Raw genomic sequence first — 21180 nt, forward strand, 5'->3', positions numbered from 1 at the left:
AAATTCTTAAAACAAGAAAAAAAAAAAAAGGATGTCCCGCCCCCTCTTGATTTCTATTGGTCAGTAAGGGGAATCGACATTGACGAGCGTGGCAGTGTTTCAAGAGAGCGCTGACAGTGCAGTGACAAAAAAAAAAAAAACAGCTGATGCCGAGGGCGTCTTCATGTTGAAAACGGGCGCAAACACACCCTAACCCTTATCACAAACTGTTTAGTGTGAACCATCGATAAAAAAAGTTGTTCCCTTGACAAAATGTCCAAGATAATCAAATTGAAAGTAACTTTATTTGCATAAAACCTTTGTAAAAAAACATCCTCCTCCTTCCTCCTGCAGCAGCTCCAACGCCTCCCCATCAGAAGGAGCCCCGCTGACAGGAAGTTACGGCTGCACCCCCCAGTCTCTGCCCAAATTCTGGCATCCCTCCCACGAGCTGCTGAGAGACAACGGCTTCACTCAGCAGGGATACCACAAGTACCGCCGACGGTGCCTGAACGGTACGCATGATCTCAACTTCTCCTTGAAGCATAAAAAAAAAAAAACAAGCTGATGTCATTTTGTTGACCTGAGATTGAGGTCGAGGCTTCACATGTAGATAGTTCTTTCTTCTGCCCGGGACTGAATCTGTGTCTCATGTTCACAGAGAGGAAACGGTTGGGGGTCGGCCAGTCTCAGGAGATGAACACCCTGTTCCGATTCTGGTCCTTCTTCCTGAGGGACAACTTCAACAGAAAGATGTACGAGGAGTTCAAACAGAGTGCGCTGGAAGATGCCAAAGAAAACAACAGGTGAGGCTCAGGACGGAAATATAAAACAAAGCAAATTGAGGACATTGACTTTATCTTTAGGCCTTTTGGGTGGATCCCGTCATACCTGACGTAACATTTGTTCTGATTACTTTTTCCCTCTCTGCTGTTGCTCTTGTTTTATAATGCTTGTCTGGTTAAGGACACGCTGGGGCAAAGGCTGGTGGAAGGACGCACTAATCAGGATCAACTCCACTTGTGCTTTCTCTTGTACGAGCCTTCTTCAGTGTAAAGTGGTTTAGAGGGCTCACTATCCCAGAGTCTGGAGATCAGGCTGAAAAAGTAAATCACTAATATAGACGATTCCTGTATCAGGTGCTCCCTCCCCCAAGGAGATCGATTCCTTTTGGACGTCGGTTTTTGACGCCCTTTCCCTAGTTTTTAACATCCCTCTGACCCTGTGCCCTTTGACCGCCATCTTTGATTTGTCTCCTGTTCCCTTCATGGGGCGCGCACACTACCCACTAGGCCACAAGCGCCTCGTTTGGAAGTATGTTTCTAAGCTTTTTGTTGTCAAAAATGGCGTATACTGGGGTAGTTGGGATTTGTTTTTCAAGCAGGGCAGCTGTGGCTCAGTGGTAGAGTCAATCTTCTCTCAATCAGATGATCAGGGTTTGACCCCCAGCTCCTGCAGCTACATATCTGATGTGTCCTCGGGCAACACACTTGACCCCGAGTTGCTCCTGCTGCTTCGTCTGCAGCTTGTGAATATGTATGAACGGGATTGGTTGACACTGATGGACACTACAAAGCAATCTGTACCATCAGGGTGTGAATGTGTAGGTGTGACCTGCGGTGTGAAGGCCCTGAAACACCAAGGAGATCATTTTAGTTTTACTGTCGGTGAGCGGTCGGAGGTTTCATTTCTCTCCAGCTCTCCTCACAGGTTCATTAAAGCCCCTCGCTGTAGACTCCATGCTTTCACTCATTAATGCGGTTTCTCCTGATTTGTCTCCTCCGCCTCTTCTTTTCTTTTTCCACTAAAAGACCAAGAACTGACAACGCCATTTTCAACTTTTTATCAGACATTTTTCTCCATTAGTAGACGACCTATAATACGAGTGGTGACCGACAGCGGTGTGAAAATGGTCTTCTCGTATCATAACAACGGACTACCACCGCCTGCTGGCATGAAGAGTTATTTCCTAACGCATGCACAGAACGAACGTGGTGGTTGGCCGTCGGCTGTAGTCTTTGCGGTGTGTTCAAGTGCAACTTTTTGGCCAAGACCGTCTGCCTGGTGTGTCAGGGCCTTAAAGGCGCTTTGAGTAGTCAGAAGATTGGAAAACCATTTACCAAGTATTGATATATAAACTTTCCACATATGAGCAGTAAGACTTTAATTCCTGAAAGCTAACACACATTCCTCCTTTTAATTGTGACCTTCTGATGGGTTCCTGATCCCTGCGTTGTTGCCTGCAGGCAGCAGAGGTGTTACACCGCCATTATTCAACAGCAGAGGGTTAACAGGGGAGGCTGCCTATCTGCCAGGAGCCACTTCACACACCCGCCAAACTCACATTCCTGTCACACAAGTCGCTTGTTAAAGCGGGAGTGAGCGTGGTTTCAGGGTGTGTGAGCAGACAATCTAACAAACCCATCAGCTGCTTTATGCAGCAGCTGACCTATTCTGAGGCTCGTCCGTCAGGTTCCTCCGCCAGCTTTAAGAAAGCCATCAATAAATCAAGAGACAAAGCTTTTATTGTGAAGTGCACATGTGGGAAAATGTCTGCTACGCTAAAGACCAGCTCACACTGAATCAATGACATCTTGAAACATGCTCTCTGTGTAAACAAAATGTGTCTAGAGGCCAGATTTGAGTGTCACTTGTTTAGTCGTGTCTGAGATCAGAGTGCAGGTAAATATTTGTCTCTCTCCCGCAGGTACGGTCTGGAGTGCCTCTTCAGATACTACAGCTACGGTTTGGAGAAGAGATTCCGGTTAGATCTGTTCAAGGACTTTCAAGAAGAGACCCTCAGAGACTTTGAGAAAGGTAATTAACATCAGCTGTCCCCAAACTTCACAACCACTTTCACTGGTTTGGCAAGAATGTGGGAAAAAATCACACAGCTGGACAAAGCATGTAAACAAAAAGCAAGTCAAACTGAGCTTCAAATAAACACATGGACATGGAGCTAGCAGTGACAGACGGGGCTAATTAGTGGAATTTAAAGAAGCACACATGCAAGAGAGAACTTTAATCCACAGTCTAATATGATACAAAACGTCACAGTAACAGAATGACGCTCTCTATTGATCTCTATGAAGGTCCAAAAGGTCACAGGAAGCAAAGCAAATATTTAAAAATCAGCTTTTTCTTCTATTGAGCAGAGACTCAGAGGTTCCCAACTTTAAAATCTGAAGCTTTAAAGGCTTTATATGTGATTCTTCACACTTAAATATAATATAAATCAAGTATATCCTCTGAAAATAACTCTGTGAGTCATGACTGTCTACAGTGGGTGTAACACCCGAGTCCCACTGTCTGTGATGTTTGGCCTAGTGGTTAGTGAATGTACTGAGGCTGTAGTCCTTCGTCCTTCGTCCGACCTGTGGCTCCTTTCCTGCACATCATGCCCCTCTCTCTCTCTCTCTCCAATGTCTGACTCTATCCACTGTCCTGTCTCTAAAATGAAGGCCCAAAAATAAATCTTTAAAAAAGAAATGCTGACGTTGAGGCTGGCGGGGAATCATGGGAGTGATTCTCTCTGCTACTCCCCCCCCGACCCCGATGAAAACAAACTGTGTTGACTCTGGTCGAGACAAACGTACAAAACCGTCCTGAGGAAGAGAATATGTTTACAGACGAGCTAATGTAGCCGAGTATAATTTACACGACAGCTTTCAGTAGCAGCTCACGTTTCCTTATGCACCGGTCTTTGACGTAACATCCGCTGTTTCCACGGCAACGATAAACATGTGTCTGTCATGGCAGCCGCCACAAAAGACATGGAGTGTCACAACAATAAAATTACAGATTTCTCTGTTTTTGATAACTGTTGGAAATATTTGAGGTGATGGAAGTATAGGTTTAGTAATTTAATTAATTTAGATATTTTAGTGTAAACATTCTCCATATTTTACCTTCAAGCGCGTTACAATACATTTATTTATTGAACATTCACAGCTCACTAATGCTAAACGATCCGGGTCACCAACGGGCGCCTTGTAAACCTGCTTGACCCGGTTTAAAAGTTCACGTCGCTGCGGCTCGCCCGTCGTTTAGCTGAATGTGTTGTTGTGTGAAAAGGGGGGAAAAGAAAAAGGATTAAAGTCGATTTTCTCTTCTTATTTCATCACCGCGAGTGACCCGCTGAAGCAGAACAGAGGACTCGCGGTGAACTCTTCAGCCTCTTATTTCCAGCTCAGTGAGTTCAGTGTTCGGGAGGCTGATCCATCACCGAGATGCTTCACGTTAGAACACTGAATAATGAGTGTATGCCCACAATCGACAACAGATACTGTCTTCATGAGTCACCACCATCTCTGATAATAAATGTTCTTGTGGTTTATTAGGGTAGTTGGCTTCCCGTGAGTCGTTTTCTTATCTTCAAACACTGAAGATATTGCAGCGTCAATATATAAGATTTGCACAGAGAAACTAAAAATCATGACAACACACTTTTTGGATGGTTCCTACAAGGGTCTTTAGATAAGAATGAGAGTCTATTCTGTTTGGATTTTACAATAAAAAAACATATTAACAACATTCATATTTATTTCTGTCTGATTGGGTCCTTGAGGGTCCCAGCTATTCTTAGATACAAGTAGGAATAAAGGTCGGGAAACACCTAGAGCACCATATTCACTGCTGAAAGATAATCCTTTATTGATCAAAAAAAAAGAAAGAACTATAATCAAACTAGTCTGAAATCTGCACAGATCAGGAGTGTGATGCTTGAACGTTTCCATGCTTGAGTTGAAAATAGAAATGAAATAATCTCTGCGCTGCGCTGTTTTGTTTTTGTCTTCTCTCCTGCAGGTCAGCTGTACGGACTGGAGAAGTTCTGGGCCTTCTTGAAATACTCTAGGATGAAGAACCAGCCCATCGACCCGAAGCTGCAGGAGCACCTCAATAAATTCAAGAACCTGGAGGACTTCAGGGTGGTGGTGAGTGTCCATGTCAGATATCCAAACAGACGCATGCTGGGTCTTTGAAAGAGAGACGAGGAAGATTGTGGCCGTACACATCGATAAATATCTCAAATATACCGTAATCAGCTTAAAAATGAGAATGAGTCCCCAAAAATCTTCAGAAACTTTGGCTGATTTGCCTTTTGTGCAGTTTGATCGTTTGACAGTTAGGAGGTCATTTTACGGCGCTGCAGAAGCTCGATTATTAATCTCTAATTTATTTATTTTTTAAGAGTCAATTTGTTGATGTGAACACATAACCTCTCTTCATCTAATGATCCTGACTTCTGTGTCTGCAGCCTCCAATGGAGGGAGGCAGGAGGAGACGCCACTCATCCTCGGCCGGGGATGAAGGAAGGCGTCGGCGCCATCCTTCCAACACTACCTCAAAACCAACGCAGGCCTCTAAATCCTCTAATGCCGCAGCTCAACCCGCCACCGCCACAGCCACACAGAACACACCCAAAGACAGCGCGCAGAAAGCAGCCGCGCCCGCCGCCCGGGCCGAGAAGTCTGATCCTGGAGCCGGGAAGAAGGAAAGCGCTGCACCAAATAAATGAAGCTCCTCTCCTGCAGGTGTGGAGTTTGGATAGCAGAGATGCAGAGCGAACGCGGCGGCTGCAGCAGCTCTGGGCTCAGCGTTCGCTCTTTTCAGCAGCAAACAGTTTGGGTATGAAGAGAGACTGAGCGTGGTTGACTTCATTTGATCATTTTTATCATTTCATTTTTTAAAATAGCAAAGCAAGCAAAGGCAGAGAGCTTCATTCTGTGCGCCTCACAGCTCGTCATAACGTTTACAAAAAAGAAAACTAAACAAAAAAAATGCATTCCCTGCATTTTGCCTTTATACTCTCTTCTCAAGATGCCAAAAGTCTTCAACAAGTCTGTTAATCTCCTCGATCTGTAAACAGCTCTGGTATTTAAAGAGCTCTCCACCTGTCACACTGTGGTTCTAGTTTGCCAAGATTAGAGATGCTGCAGATAGTCGTGTGTGCCTTAATCTGAATCTGCAGGTAGAGGAAAAGGGGGCGATCAGATGCAAAAAAAAAAAAAAATGCTTTTAAAAGTCTTCCAAGTTAATTATTTGGGGTTTGAAACTGTCATCACTTACACGTTTTCTTTCCTTCAGATATAGTTTTTTTTTTTTTTTTTTTTTTTATGAGACAATCATGTTGACCGCTACAGCTACATATTTGTGAAGGACTGACCCCTCCGAGGCCGCTGAGCCGAAACAAAACTCGCCCCGATGTTTTTAACCGACAGAAAGGCATCGCAGCTAAACGATCATGTTGGGTTTTTTTAATTCAAAACCTGCAGAAATAACGATGAATTCATCTGGGAAGCTTTAAGCCCCTTTGTTTTTACACCCAGTGGTAGTATAATTTATTGTTTTATTTCTGTTTTTATTCTCCATTTACTTGATTTTAATGGATTAGTCTTAGGTAATCATTGCAGTTTTTAATGGCTTTTGCTATTGAATATGATATTAAAAAAAAAAATAAGAAAAAAAAAAGGAAATGTTTCTGCTGGAATTATGGGTGTGAGCTAGCATCGTAAAACTAGCGCGTATTTTAGCTTGAAGTTAACTTCGTATTATATTTTGAGGCTTGGTGCTCTAGAGCACTTAAATCGTTATCTTTCCTTTTACTTTATAAATGGACTTTAAAGAGTTTCAGAGTTGAATTTAAAGAAAAAAAAATGTAAATACTATAAAAAATCATTTGCTATTCAGTTATTCTTTTGATTTTAAGAAGTGATTTGTTTTATCGGTAGTGTGGTTTTGAGTGTGTTTTAGCGTTGCATGTTAATGCCAGAGTCTTGAATTGTAAAATGCAAAAAAATATAAAATAACATTTGATTGTATGAGTTTGTGTTGGCGTCATCTGTGCTTCTTGTTGTTGTTACTCTGCACACTTCTCCCCCCTCTGACTTTGAGTTTTAAATATTAAGTCGTGTTGCTGAGGGCGAGTGATCGAACCTGATCGACAGGTTTTTTTGTTCCCGTCAGCAAGTCATCAGTCAAACATGAAAACAGTCTGTGAGGAGACTTTAAATCTAAAGTGAGATTTGTTCCAACAAGTGAGCAGCTTTCAGCAGTTATCATCTCCAGCAGAGTAAACAAGCACTTAACTGGAGGAGGTGTTTACATAAAGTGTGCAAATAACACGGAAAACAGATTAAATGGGCAACACTTTGGGGAACAGATCCAGTTTGTCATCTTTAAAAAGGCTTTAAAGTATCTTTCTGAACATAAAATAACTTTAAAATGGCCTGAAAAGCTGAATCCTGTAAAAAAAAATTAAAAAAAATAAACGTCATGAATTCACGTGAATAAATGCGTCACTAACAAACTCAATCTTTTCCTGCGTAACAACACATTAAATTAAATTCATTGTTTGGGAAAAACAAACGTGATAAATTTAGTTTTACAACAGGTAAGAAGTTTTTTTGGGTTTCAGTACGGGTCCTCACAAGGGACAAAAACCATCAGTAGTCCAGTCGCAACTTAGAAAAAGTGGTGGGCGGGTGCTTTGATGCCTTCACGTGTCCCTCGTAAATATCACCTCTGCTCTACATTGAAACGACGATTGCCACAATGTCAATACAGCCATTTTTATGCGTGATGGGAATATTGGAGGAGGTAAATCTTAGTGTTAGCTTTTCAAATATGTCTCAAAATATATATACTGGTAAATCTCTGAAAATATTACACTTTAATCCTGTCATTTGTGTGTTTGTCACATTGTGGTGCTTATTTTAGTCCTCTTAAAAGTTACTATTAACCTGTTTTATGGTCAATTTCTCTAAAAACAAAGTTATCTTCTCTTTAATTCTATATTTTCAGAACTCAATAAGGTTAAATGTATCACTGATTGAGTTGTTATATGTAATATCAAAGCTGAACATATTCAAGTTACTACAGCCTAAATAATGAATCTATTTAGCTGAGTCTCTAAAATTGCATTATGGGAAATGTAGGACCCAAAAGCCAAGATCCTACAGCTTTTGATTTTGACTATTCATGTTGGCTTTTCTCAGTGAATTCCCCCGTGTTCAGTCAAATATAATACTTAACACATGGAGTAAACTTTACTGAATTAAAGTTGCACTGAATCCATAAAACAAGCCTCCAATCAGAATGAGCAATGAATAACATTTCCAGTTCTCCACATGTCTGAGCCCCTGAACAGGCCCTCCTCAGATGTAATTTAATAATATTAATGTATGCATGTTGGATCAGGAGTGAAAGCCTCCTGGCTTACGTTCGCCTCCTCGTCCTGGATCTGATCAGCTTTTGGAGCTGACTGATAAAACTTTATTGACAAGTTATTGTTGGGGTCAAATGTGCAGGTTGGTCCTGGCATGTGTCGCCTGTACAAAGTCTGACATGCCCACCCATGATGTTAACATCACAAACAACAAGTTTAATACTGATTTAAGAAAGGGGAGGTAGGGAGAGGGGTTACTTTTTGAAATAGGCAACAATAAATACAAAAATGGTTGGTTATCCTATAACATCAGTAAAAACTGAGCGGTATACTAATTAGTTTGTATCACTTTTACAGGGAGTAATTTATTTGAATGCTATAGAGTGCAAACATTCATGTCAAAACCAACACAATCACATATTTTTCTCACATGGTGCAGGCCTAGAAAGTAGTAAGAAAGATAATTAGTGGATACTTTTTGGATTTAGGACTTCCAAAAGGTCATTTAAAAATGTCAATGTCAAAGTCAACTTTATTGTCAATTTCAAAATATGCCAGATATACAGTGGAATCGAAAATTGCGTTGGTCTCCGTCCCACGGTGCAATACAACCAAAATAAGGTAAAATAAGATAAAATAAAATAAGGTAAAATAAGATTTAAAAAAAATAAGGTAAAATAAAATAAAATAAGGTAAAATAAGATTTAAAAAAATAAGGTAAAATAAAACAAAATAAGGTAAAATAAGAGAAAATAAAATAAGGTAAAATAAGATTTAAAAAAATAAGGTAAAATAAAACAAAATAAGAGAAAATAAAATAAGGTAAAATAAGATTTAAATAAAATAAGGTAAAATAAAACTAAATAAGGTAAAATAAGATTTAAATAAAATAAGGTCAAATAAAACTAAATAAGGTAAAATAAGATTTTAAAAAAATAAGGTCAAATAAAACAAAATAAGGTCAAATAAGATAAATAATATTTGCAGTAATAAATTCTAAATAGTGCAAAAAGGTACAAAACAAAATGGGAAAACAATCGATAGTGAAAGTTATCGGGACTTGCAGCTCTATTTATCTGCCTAACCATTGACGGTGTCACTTCGCCCCAGAGGACGCGATGTAGCCTAACAACACGGATCGCTCGCTCAACCAGTGGTTCCGTCGTCTCCGACAGGACGTGAACGCAGCATCTGGCCAGGGGCGGGTAAGGCGCTAACCGTGCAGTATGGCGGACGATGGAGACAGTTCGAGCGGACCAGTTGACACAAGCGGCGGGCAGGGGGCAGCGGATGAGTCGGACGGGCTCGGCCTCGGCGGGATGTTGCTGAACATAAGTATTTTGGCGGTGCTGGTGGCGGTGTGTCTGGCGGTGTACCGGCGGTGGGGCAGGCGGCTCGTCTCTGACGCGGCCCAGGGCGACGAGGCCTCGGCGCTTCCCAAGATGAGGAGACGGGACTTCAGTCTGGAGCAGCTGCGGGACTACGACGGGCTCCAGAACCCGCGCATCCTCATGGCTGTCAACATGAAGGTCTTCGACGTGACCAGCGGGAAAAAGTTTTACGGGAAAGGTGAGTGTGTGTGGAGGGTTATCTCTCAGAGTCACAGCGGGAGGGGGGCCGGTGGAGGGGGGGGGGGGAGCTGACACGTCCCCGCTGAGAGGTCCCGAACCCAACATTTTGGGCGCTAAAGCTAAAGCTAGCTCTTTGGCTTTGTCTGTGTTTTTGAATGGGATGCTAGGTGTTAGCTGCTTTTTGTTTTAGCTCTCAGGAGTCGTGACTGCTGTGGTCTTGTACGAGCCCCTCCTAAACTTTGTATTTATCACATTAAACGTCTCAAACTTTCTCGACAAAGTTCCCCACAGGAGTGCAAGATTTAACAAGCTAGCCTGCTAATGCTAGCCTGTTAGCTGTGAGACGTGCAGACTGTGTGTGCTGTCTGGACCCGCAGCGTGTTTACATGCATGCACACTGAGAGGTTTACCCCCCTAATGTCTGATCATTTAGAGACATCACGCTTTTGATGATAAGTGTGAAGCAGGCAGGTGTTAGGAGGAGTGCCTTGCTCAAAGAGAACAACATTGATGCACAAATATGAAGAGAAAATATTCAGTTTGAGCTCCTTAGAGTCTTTATCACCCCATAATAATCTCTAATATTAGCACCCCTTCTTGTAAGAATAGATAGTGATGCTTAGATTACTTTAAAAGGTTGAGATGTTACCTTCCTGCAGCCTTGCTGTTTAATCATCATCAGATAATTATTTATACAATCACACAGTTACACATTTCTTCACATCCTCACAGACTGAAGACTCCTGGAGAAGCACACACACACACATGCACCAACATAAGTCACATAAACCAGCATGCACTCAAACACAAGTTAAAATGCACAGACGCACAGGACACAAAAAGTTTAAAAGAAACTTTAGATTTTGCAGCTTAAAGTTCAGGAGCTCCAAACTGTAAACACACAGATCACCTCTGGATTTTAAAACATGAATGAAGAACGATGGCTGGGAAACATATCGAGTTTTTAAGATACATCGATATATTTTCAAACAACATATAGAGTAAGACAATATCGTTAATATGGATTTAGTTTATGTTGCATTAAAATAACGTTACAGAGGTGCCAGGTCTCCTTTTCCTCATCTCACTGATGATGACTGTCTGCTCCTCTCTCTCTCTTTTATTGTATTTAAGGAACATTTTTATTTTACAATATTACTTTTTAAATTCATAAACAGGTAGTTTATTTTCCATGTGTTTTCACTGTATATATTCTATATACTGTATATATTGATATATATCGAGTATCGCCATTCAGCTAAACAACATCGAGATGTGAGTTTTGGTCCGTATCGCCCAGTCCTACGAAGAACTGTTTAAATCAGAAGAATCGGAGAAGGCTGGTTGAATAAGGGAACAGTATTTCAGTGATGTAAGAAGGAGCCAGGCCACGCTGGGTTTTGTGTGTAATTAATAAAAACTTGAAATTGATCCTGAACTATTATTAGAGTTGTGGGTTGTTAAGCTCTTTAATGCATAGCAAAGGGGATTTACTTACTCGGGTCAAACTGAGTAGAAAAGCTCTTAAAGTAAACGTAACAAAGAAAATGTCGCACACATCTTCCACTTGAGCCCTTCAGAAAAATGATTGATTACATCTTCCTCCCCTTCAGCAAGGTGTCGATGTAAAGTACATGTTCCAGTCAAGAGGCTTCTCTCCATCCCAGCCTACCCGCCCATCAACTCTATAATCAGCTCTAATTATTCCAACACATTCCCAACAGTCTCATATGTCACGTCTGCTGTTCCTGTTTCACAGCGCCAGGACAGGAGCCAAGATCTGAATCTATCCAGCTCGCTTAAATTATGACACAAGTTTCAGAGCCGCAGCGAGGTTAGCATCGGAGCCGTATCTTGAATAGTGCGGTCGGTGTTCATGTCAGTGTTGAGACAATATGTTTACCAATCCATGTGTCAACACTAGAACGACAGAAATGTCATTATTGTATGCTTGGGGATACTTTAAGTCTGTTGTGAGAAACTTAAACCAAATAATTTTCTGAGTCTGCTTCTGGGCATTTAACATTTTCGTCTTTTCTTGTGAATTTAAATGCGCTTTAACTTTTTTTTTTATTGTTGCTCAAAGACGAGACGCAGCGTGACTTTCATGCACATGTCACAGGTTTGATTATCTTAAACATGAAGAAGTTTTTCAGACATCTGTCAGTAGTCAGGTACAAATCCAGCCCAGTGATGTCTTCTTTTTGTGAGTCGCAGTTCATGACATTAAAATGAATACAACTCTTTATTTTTATTTGTGCAGAAGAGAGTACATTAACACAGAAGTGTGTGTGTGTGTGTGTGTGTGTGTGTGTGTGTGTGTGTGTGTGTGTGTGTGTGTGTGTGTGTGTGTGTGTGTGTGTGTGTGTGTGTGTGTGTGTGTGTGTGTGTGTGTGTGTGTGTGTGTGTGTGTGTGTGTGTGTGTGTGTGTGTGTGTGTGTGTGTGTGTGTGTGTGTGTGTGTGTGTGTGTGTGTGTGTGTGTGTGTGTGTGTGTGTGTGTGTGTGTGTGTGTGTGTGTGTGTGTGTGTGTGTGTGTGTGAAATGCACAGCTGGGAGAAAAGAAACCCCTCAGGGCTTCCACAATGAACTAAAGGTGCAGCTATAGATCGGCATGTGAAGGGAATCAACCGGTTTCCAGCCTGCCCTGCCCTCCGACCTGACCGGTCCTCATGAGTTTAGCCGATTTTGTTCCAACCTCAGACTCAAACACACACGAGCGGTTTCATCCCACACAGCGACACCTCGCTAACAGACGGCCGCACACACACACAACATGCTAATGCTAGGATCTTTATTATGGTGGTATCTTCACACTGCATGTAAATTTACCTGAAATGAGCGTGATCTAGAAACACAGTTAAGCAGTGAGTACAGTATGTTATTCTTCTTTTCTCTAGTCCCTCAATTAAACAACTTTTATACACGAGGGGAGGAGTCAGCCGTCCGTCCGGGCGATGTAAACAAACTGAAGATAGGACTCTGAAAACTCTGAAAACATCACAGACAGTGGGACTCGGGTGTTACACCCATTGTAGACAGTCATGACTCACAGAGTTATTTTCAGAGGATATACTTGATTTATATTTTATTTAAGTGTGAAAAATCACATAGAAAGACTTTAAATCAAAGACGTTTCTCAAGCGTTGTTTTGCTTTTGCTGTCAAAGAGCTTTAAAGACAGAAATCTGTATCGGCCAAAAATCCGTATCAGCAGGTAAGACCAGGTAAAAATTGTGAAACAGAATCGTCCAGAGAAATTGCAAACGGGTTTATCTTTACAAGGAACACGTCTAACACTGAGGTGAAAACATCCGCAAGGGTTGTCGCAAAATATGCACAAATTCATGGTATTCATATAAAGTCTGAAAACAGGAAGAGAATAACATTTACAGTCAATAATCTCTCTATTTTAAACATGACATACTGCATTCAAAACCTGCTGTGAGTTATTAAAACATTTTGTTTAACTTCTGTTTTAAAAGACAAAACAGAAGGGGAGATGGTAACCTCGTGGTTAGGGTCTGACTCTGACCTGTGGCCTCTCTCTCTCTCTCTCTCCCTCCCTGAGCTCTGACTCTCTCTCTATGTCCTGTCTCTACAATAAAAGCCCCAAAAAATAAACCTTTAAAAAAAGCAGCAGAGTGACTGAAGTGAGGCGATCTGGCAGCTGTGGCTGACGGTGGATCTGACACCTAGTTACAAGGTCTCAGTAATAAAAGAGTTTCATATAAAAATAACAGGAGGGAGCCGTCACTGTTCTTTCACTGAGGTTGGCATGCTGTGCCTGTTAGCAGCTTTATCTGTGAAATGCTTGATCCTGTAGTTATGCAAGGTGGGAGCACATCTAATCTATGAGGTGATAAGGCTTCTCTGCTTCACGGTCGGCCGTTTGAACACTGTGGACAGAGAGAGAGTGTGTGTGTTTGTTTTTCTTTCTGTTGCACAGTTAAAAGCCTGAAAACCTGGGAGTCTGCACAGCTTTCACATGCTGATCAGATGATGCTCCTTCTGCAAGAAGAGGGCAAAGATGAACACTAGGAAAGCCTCGAGGGTTGTTTACTGGAATGAAGCGCGAGTCCAAGGATCACCAGACCCTGTGTTGTGATATTCAAATGAGTTTGATAAAAATCAGGAGAGTTGAAGTTCCTGATTAGAACACACCTCCTCTTCACCACAGTGTCATTCATAATAATCCAACAAAACGTTGTAAAGAGAGGTGCAGCGACGGGGGAAAATCAGACTCCTGACTCCTCTTGGTGTCAGACTCCCACAATGCATTGAAAACAGGTCAGAGTTTGTTCAACAGGTGACTTCATCCTCTTCTCTGAATCCGTCGTTAGGGGAACTAGATGGCAGCATTAAATTGATGTGGCACAACAAATAAACATCTGCTACTGACATCAGTTCATGCCACATTATTTGTCTGTCAACATATCGGCCGATACCGACGCGTCCCTACTTCAAAACATGAAGAGGTTTAGACTTAAACAGAGAATGACATGCAGGAAAGGGGCCGCAGGTTAGACTCGAACCCAAGCCGCCCGCTTGGCGGACTACAGCCTCTGTACCTGGTGCGCTACCTAACCGATGCTAGGCCATCTGCCCCGCCCCCTTTAGTGTTTATTTCTGCATCAAAGTTTGCTGTTGGTTAATGTTTTAGAAACAATCAGCAGAAATGTGGATTTTATTAATCAAGCAGGTAAAATGATTAATAACTGTTTTACACAACTGAAAAACTTGTAGGTCAGAAGCTTAATTATTTAACCCGGGGCTGCATCCTACCACTTTCTTATTTTTAACTCTAAATTCATTTTTCACCAACTCTCAGGATCACAGGAATCCAAACCTATCTCCCTCTTCACCTCGCAGCATCACATCCAAACCCATACGTCTCCTCAGCTGTCATAAAACAAGCGGCATAATGAAACCGTTTTGAGTCTAGTCGCCCTCATAAGAAAGAATCCTGACTCCTCGCCTCTTCTCAGCTCGCTGTGTATCTGTGCTGCTCTCATGTGGTCTATGTATCCGCAGTTCTGTGAAGATTTGAAAGTTTAGCAGCGGTCACATGACACAGGTCAGCATTATCTGACACGGCTCAACTTGTGCAGCTAATTTCTGGTTTAAATCAGTTTGCAACAGAGAAACCTTTTAAAGTACAGAAAGTCAAACCAGACGAGGCAGAACACTGACGTATGTGTCCTTAAGCATCCCGACTAGTTTAACCCCCAAAAACCCACTTCGACTCTGTATTGATCCTGACTCTGTGTGTGTGTGTGTGTTTTGTTTCTTCTCAGATGGTCCTTACGGCATTTTCGCGGGTCGGGATGCTTCGAGGGGCTTGGCCACTTTCTGCCTGGAGAAAGACGCCCTGAGGGACGAGTACGACGACCTGTCAGACCTCAACGCTGTGCAGATGGAGAGCGTGAGGGAGTGGGAGATGCAGTTCATGGGTGAGATTGATGCTCCTGAGAGATCGATTTGGCTCGGGTTTCATGGATACCTCCAGCGTCTCTATCTCCTCTCCACATCACCGCTGCAGATCAAACTGAAGATCACAAAGATTCACACAAATACCTTCAGTTTATGATACATTCAAAATATCTGGTTCTACTCTAGAGAGTAATCCCACAAACTCCTATCAGCTCACATGTTTGTCTCATGTTTCACCTATAAGATGCGTCTTGATCTGAGATAAGATACCTTTAGATCCAGCTTACAGGTCTGGCTAATGTCTGGATATTTAACATTTCCAGCCCTCTTCCTAAAAGTGATTCATGTCAGTCGGGGCGACTGCAGCTCGGTCTGTAGGGTCTTGGGTTGGGAATGGAGGGATGCCGCTTCAAGTCCCAGTGCGACCAAAATATGGAAGTTGGTCCTGTGCCAGGTCACTTCCAGAGTACTGCAGAGGTGCCCTTGAGCAAGGCACCAAACCAGCCGCTCTAGTTAGCTTCCTGTGTAGCAGCCCCACTCTGACATCTCTCCATTAATGCATGTCCTCAGATCCTGTTTGTGCATGTGTGAGAGAAGATTGTTGCTCAGTGACTGAGTGTAAAACAACAACAGAGTAACCCCGGTTCAGAAATGTGTTTTTTTTGCTCTTCAGCAGCAAACGTGAAGTCAGAAGGGGCTGCAAGCTGAGCTGCTGCGTGCTGGTTTTTCGGTGTTCAGGTTTAGGACGCTTCAGTGTTTAACCCTCAGTTGACTGATATAAAAACCTCCAAAAAAGATGCATATTATAGACTCAACTTGAGACTGTCACTGTTCTTTAACTTCTCTAAAAACAAGCTGGGCTAAAGTTACCGGCAGCTCAGCTCACATCCGCTGAGGAGCTTCTGAGGGTGAAACTGTTTTACTCAGTTTTTAAAACACAGGTGTGTTTGTTGAGAAGCTGAAGAGTCTCGCACTAAAACACATGAATATCAGGAATCTGAAACCGATGGATATTCATCATTTTCTGCTTAAAAATCTTCTTTCATTTGGCACGTTGGTCCATCGATCAACTTATTCACTTTTTGTGCAATTGTTTCAGAACAAAAATAAAAAAGGTTATTTCCATTATGTGCAGCTGAACTTAAGTTTGGAGTGAAATTGCAAACCACACAAAACTAAAAATATCCTCTGCAGCCACATCTGCTGAGGAGCCGTTACAAGAGGAAAATAAAACTGGAAGAAAATGAAGGCCTCCTTTTTCTATAATTGAATCATCCGTAGTGTAAATCTATCAGAGCTGAAGCTCCTGTTTCAGTCAGCTGTTTTATACGTTTTCTCTCAAATCAAAGCTTGTGTTTTAGATCAAGGCCTCGCCTCCTTTCTGAGCGCTCGGTGTCTAATTTTGGACTGAATCCCCTCTTAGTAATGCCAGGCCCCCGCTTACTTAAATAGCAAGCCTGTGGAAGCTCGAAGCAGGTCCGCTTGATGCAAATAACACGGTTAAAGCTGGACTGGGCGGCTTTAGAGGAGCTGGCGGCTCCAGACGGTGACTGATTAATTCAAAGCAGAAGTTGTGAGTAAATGACTCGCAGCAGGTCTGACACTCGGCTGATCCGAGAGTCCTTCTGATGAAATCTCAGGACAGAGAAGTGAGGTTTGAGATCATTATAATAACTTTTATTATTATAGCTCCTTACAAAGTGCTATAACAGACTCAGCATCAACAGGTGGGCCAAACACAGAGTCGTCTACAAGATTCAAACAAAAGATCGATTACAACATTTAAAAAATCAGAAAGGATAAACGCACGTGGAGAAAAAAAAGACAAATATGTCAATTTAGAGTAAAAGCAAAACAATTAAATGAGTGATTAGAAGAATGAAAGCAGTAAGACGCCTGAATAACGATCATAAGATTAAAAGAGGAATAAAAGAAGAATGTGCAAGTTTTTCATCCACTAGATGTCGCCCTTGAGCTCCAGCATGAAACCAAAACAAACTTCTGTTAGGCCACGCCTCCTCCATACTGAAGCCTCCGCTCTCCTCCAGAGACACACCTCCAACCCCCCCTCTGCTCACATTTGCAAAATTGGAACGCACCATAATTAAGGCAGCTTAAAAAAAATTGTCCTTGGCTCGAGCTGCAGTTGTCCTGTGTCCTGCATTATTGTGTTAGCATGCTAATGTTAGCTCGTAGCTTCACATTAATGTAAACTGTCACAGAATGATCGTGATATAAAGACACTTACATAAAGTCAGAATAAGCACTGAGTAGGATCTGTTCTCCTTCTCTCTAGTTCTTGACTAAAACAGCTTTTATACACAAGGGGAGGAGCCGGCCGTCCCGTCCATGTAAACACGGCTCTGACAACAACACAGCCAGCGGGACTCGAGCTTCTCCCTCATTGTAGACAGTCAGGACTCAAAGACACATTTACACAGGAGAGACTCGATTTATGATATATTTATATGTAACATGTCGCACATTCTTCCTTTACAGATTGAAAGAGGATTAAAAGAAGAAGACGAGGTGGTTGTTTTGTTTCAGATCGTTTCCTACTTTCACTTTTCTGTCACGAGTTTTGCTGAAAACACAAATTGCAAAATCAGTCGACAGAAATAGAAAACTTTGTGTCGATTGAGGCAAAATAACGCTGTCGTTAACTTCCTCTTGATGGAGAATATTTTCTGCTCGTCTTTGTTTTGTGTCTGAAATGTCTCCTTGTGCTGTCGTGATGATTTAGGAAATATTTAAATGAATAGTCAAGATGGTGGTTATTCACAACACTTCAACGATCATGTTTTTGTTTGAGAAATCGCTCAAATGATATTTGATATTTTATTGTGTTTTATTTTTCCAAGTATTAAACATCAATGTGACTAATGACATGTTAAACCACCTTTTAAAAGGAAATCTAAAGCCGCCTATCCAAACATAAACAAACAGTCAAACAAACTAATCGTATTTAATCAACCAATGGTTTCATCTCTTACAAAATTCATTCAACCTTTATTTATACTCGAAAGATCATTGAGGGGCAAACCCTCATTTACAAAGACATCGAGTCATTACAGAAATAATTAGAAAACAGACATGAAATGTAGTAAGATAATTAAACGAGTACAAAACTGCAATAAATAAACACATTTATGTAAAACAGTTACAAACAGGTTGGGAGGTTTAAAATCAGGTTTCTAAAATGCCCAAAAGGTAAAAGTTCATTTCCCTCCAGTAGATGCTGCATGTTGGTCCAAGAGTCCGGTGCAGAATAAGAAAAAGCAGATTTTCCGACTTCTGATCTGACAAAAGCCCAAAAGAAGTCAGTCTCTTTTAACGTGAGATAATTTTTTTTGTTATTTTCCAGAAAAATACGATTACGTCGGGAGGTTGCTGAAGCCCGGAGACGAGCCTTCGGAGTACACAGACGAAGAGGACATTAAGGACCACCTGAAACACGACTGAGCGGTTCCATCACTCCTACCAAAGCCAGGAGCCCCAAACAGCTGCGACAGACCGCCCCCCCAGCCCCTCCAGACTTCCTCCTCCTCCTACCGCCCCATCATCAATCTACCGGCCACTCCTAGACCCCGCCCCCTCTCCCCAAACTCTTCCCCCTCCTGAATCTGTCCGCTGCCGTGGCTGTCCTGGAAGGGGCAGGGACTCAAAGTCTCACCGACCTCCCTCCCTCTCCATCCTGCGAAGATCACCACCAAACAGAAGGCGACCGATGAGGGCTTTTTAAAACGTCAGAAACCTTGTCTGGGGGGTGTGAGGAGAGGTGATGTGCCATTAGGTGTAATTGAAACAAAACCACAAAATATTTTAGTCATTTCTCCATGGGGGGGCTGGGGGGAGGGAGGAGGGGGGGAGTGTGGTGGTGATGGTGGTGATGGTGGTCAACGCTGAGCGCTGTGTGGAGGTCGGTCCGAGGTAGTCAGAGAAAAAAAAAAACATTGGTCAAAGATGATCAGTGGATGATCGGGACGGGGAAACACATTTCTCTCTTTTTATTGTTGGTTTAGGTCACATCGCGACTGAGACTGCTTCAGCTTCCGGACAGTTCATCAATCAATCGTTCGTTTTCTCTGTTCAAATCATTTCCCCCCCTTGTTGAGAGGGCAGCGCCGCGGCCTCGCCCGTGCTGTGGAAATCGGCGGGGCGTCGCGTCGCATTTTCCTGTTGTGTTTGTAGTGTATGCACTACTAGTTTTCTTTGTTTGTCACCATGTGATTGTATTTGTCAGTAGCATATAGAGGGAGGGGCAAGCGGGAGGGAAATACTTTTTCTTCTTCTTTGTGGTTTGGGGGGAGCGGGGGGTTTGAAGGTCCTTGCCATATGAATCCTGTTTCGAATCGCATCAGACGGACTGAATCACCGATCGGGAATACAAAAGGGAAGGTGATAAGGCAGTCCTAATCAATCGACTTCAATTGTTTACATGCCTCACAAGCCAGCTGCAAGTCTGTAGATCCCCCTGAAAATGGTCCAAGTATTAATTGTGCCTTATTTCGTTTGTCGCGTCAGTCCTGACCGTTCTAACCGAGGAGGCAAGTGGAAGGAAGGAAGGAAGGAGGCGTCGGTTGTTCTCCTAGACTCGGTCCCCCAGACTTTAAAGAAGGCATACGTCCTGTCAGTCGTCCCTGCACAGACTGTAATATTCCCCCACTTCACAAACTCTGTAAATAGTCCGTATGAATTACTCAGTGTTACTGCCATATTTATGTAGTTGATGAACTCCATATATGTATAATGCTATGTCGTATTGGCCAAAACCCCCATGGTTTGTTTTTCTTTTCTGTTTTTCTTTTTCTTTCAGTTCTTCTTTTTTTTTTTAAACGTGGGTGAATTTTCCAAAAATGAAAGCGAACCGAAAGAGGAGAGTTGCAAAGTGCTGCAGGGCGGGACCGGGAGCTGTTCTTGCGAATATGTTTTGTTTTTTTTGTTCGTTCGTTCGGAGACGTTGCTTATCCTGTAAATATATCTATCATTTTATTAAAGCATGTGCAACAACAAAGTGAGCTATGCCGAAATTCCCACCACGTCATGTATTTAAATGTTGGGTGTGTGTGTGTGCGTGTCTGCGTGACCGAGGCAGGAAGGGATTTGTTCATGCATAATAAATCGATTTGGTTAATAATTGAAGATGTCTGAAAATTTATTTGCTTTTAGAGACGAGACGGGATCGCTACCTGGAACATGTTTTATGGCTCATTATCAAATGTTTTAACAGTAAGTGGCTTTTCTTCAGTTCACCCAGAGGGGGAAAATACAAACGGGTGATGTGGAGGGAGGTTTGGAATTTGGAGGGAAAGAAGTGCATCAAAGTCAACTTCCATTTCCACATCATCAGTGCACGCCGCGGCCCGTCTCCAGAGTGGACCAGCAGGACCGCTCAAAAAGGCCCAGTCTACTTTTCAACGGAGGCCCCTACAAGCACGCGTCAAGCTGAACAGAGTAGACCGACCCAGACAGGAAGTCAGACACAGCGTCCGGTCAATTTCAAAATAAAACACAACATGCAGAAATCCTGATCACATGTTCCATCACTTTATGAACTTTTCTCTTTATTCCTGTGGGATCTTGTGAACCTGTGTGTAAAGCGGATCATGGCCGCGCCCCCGGTGACAGACCCAGTGGGGCAGGGCGAGCACCATTGGACAGAGCAAAACTATGGCACTGACAGAACTCTGTTGAAATTGTGGGTGACAGTTTTTACCGGTGAACTTTGAGCTCCACATTGGACACCAGTTGGATATTTATTGATAACCCCATATGAGGTTGTAACTAGGGCTGGGCGATATGGATACACATCTATATAAAGTCACATCCACATTGACCGAATGTAAAACGGGCTCTCTTTTTAACACCCAGCGGCACAATGTCCACATGAACATGAAAAATAACATCAAAATTAACCATGATTTTGAGAAATTAAAAATCAATCCATCCATTTCGCGGTGGCAACGGGTGAAGGAAGTTAACCCAGACTTCCCTCGCCCCAGAAATGTTTTCCAGCTCTTTTTTGAGGCGTTT

General features: G+C 42.4%; 2 protein-coding genes across 8 annotated transcripts in view; both read left to right on the forward strand.

The window, feature by feature from the left end:
* The window catches only part of larp1b (La ribonucleoprotein 1B), a 32871-nt gene extending 26071 nt beyond the window's left edge, over positions 1–6800 (forward strand). For 6 of the 7 annotated variants that reach the window (XM_065966005.1, XM_065966009.1, XM_065966006.1 and 3 more), the window contains 5 exons: positions 334–494; positions 641–785; positions 2687–2796; positions 4786–4913; positions 5237–6800. In XM_065966005.1, the coding sequence (XP_065822077.1) occupies positions 334–494; positions 641–785; positions 2687–2796; positions 4786–4913; positions 5237–5497 (805 nt within the window). In that variant the 3' untranslated portion in view covers positions 5498–6800. The remainder of the gene's footprint in view (positions 1–333; positions 495–640; positions 786–2686; positions 2797–4785; positions 4914–5236) is intronic. The other variant, XM_065966007.1, reaches the window with a different exon arrangement.
* Positions 6801–9256: 2456 nt separating this feature from the next.
* Positions 9257–20289, forward strand: pgrmc2 (progesterone receptor membrane component 2). Its single transcript, XM_020649698.3, has 3 exons — positions 9257–9715; positions 15012–15167; positions 18512–20289. Exons 1-3 carry the CDS (start codon positions 9373–9375, stop codon positions 18607–18609), a joined length of 597 nt encoding a protein of 198 aa, XP_020505354.1. The 5' UTR covers positions 9257–9372; the 3' UTR covers positions 18610–20289.
* The last annotated feature ends 891 nt before the right edge of the window (positions 20290–21180 follow it).

This window comes from Labrus bergylta, chromosome 18, assembly GCF_963930695.1.
Source record: "Labrus bergylta chromosome 18, fLabBer1.1, whole genome shotgun sequence".
Classification (NCBI taxonomy): domain Eukaryota; kingdom Metazoa; phylum Chordata; class Actinopteri; order Labriformes; family Labridae; genus Labrus; species Labrus bergylta.

Bases quoted from the DNA above. Each gene is read 5' to 3' on its own strand.
- pgrmc2 (XM_020649698.3), top strand. From the start codon at position 9,373: ATGGCGGACGATGGAGACAGTTCGAGCGGACCAGTTGACACAAGCGGC. The intron at 9,716-15,011 runs GTGAGTGTGTGT...GTTTCTTCTCAG, and splicing joins GAAAAAGTTTTACGGGAAAG to ATGGTCCTTACGGCATTTTC. The intron at 15,168-18,511 runs GTGAGATTGATG...GTTATTTTCCAG, and splicing joins GTGGGAGATGCAGTTCATGG to AAAAATACGATTACGTCGGG.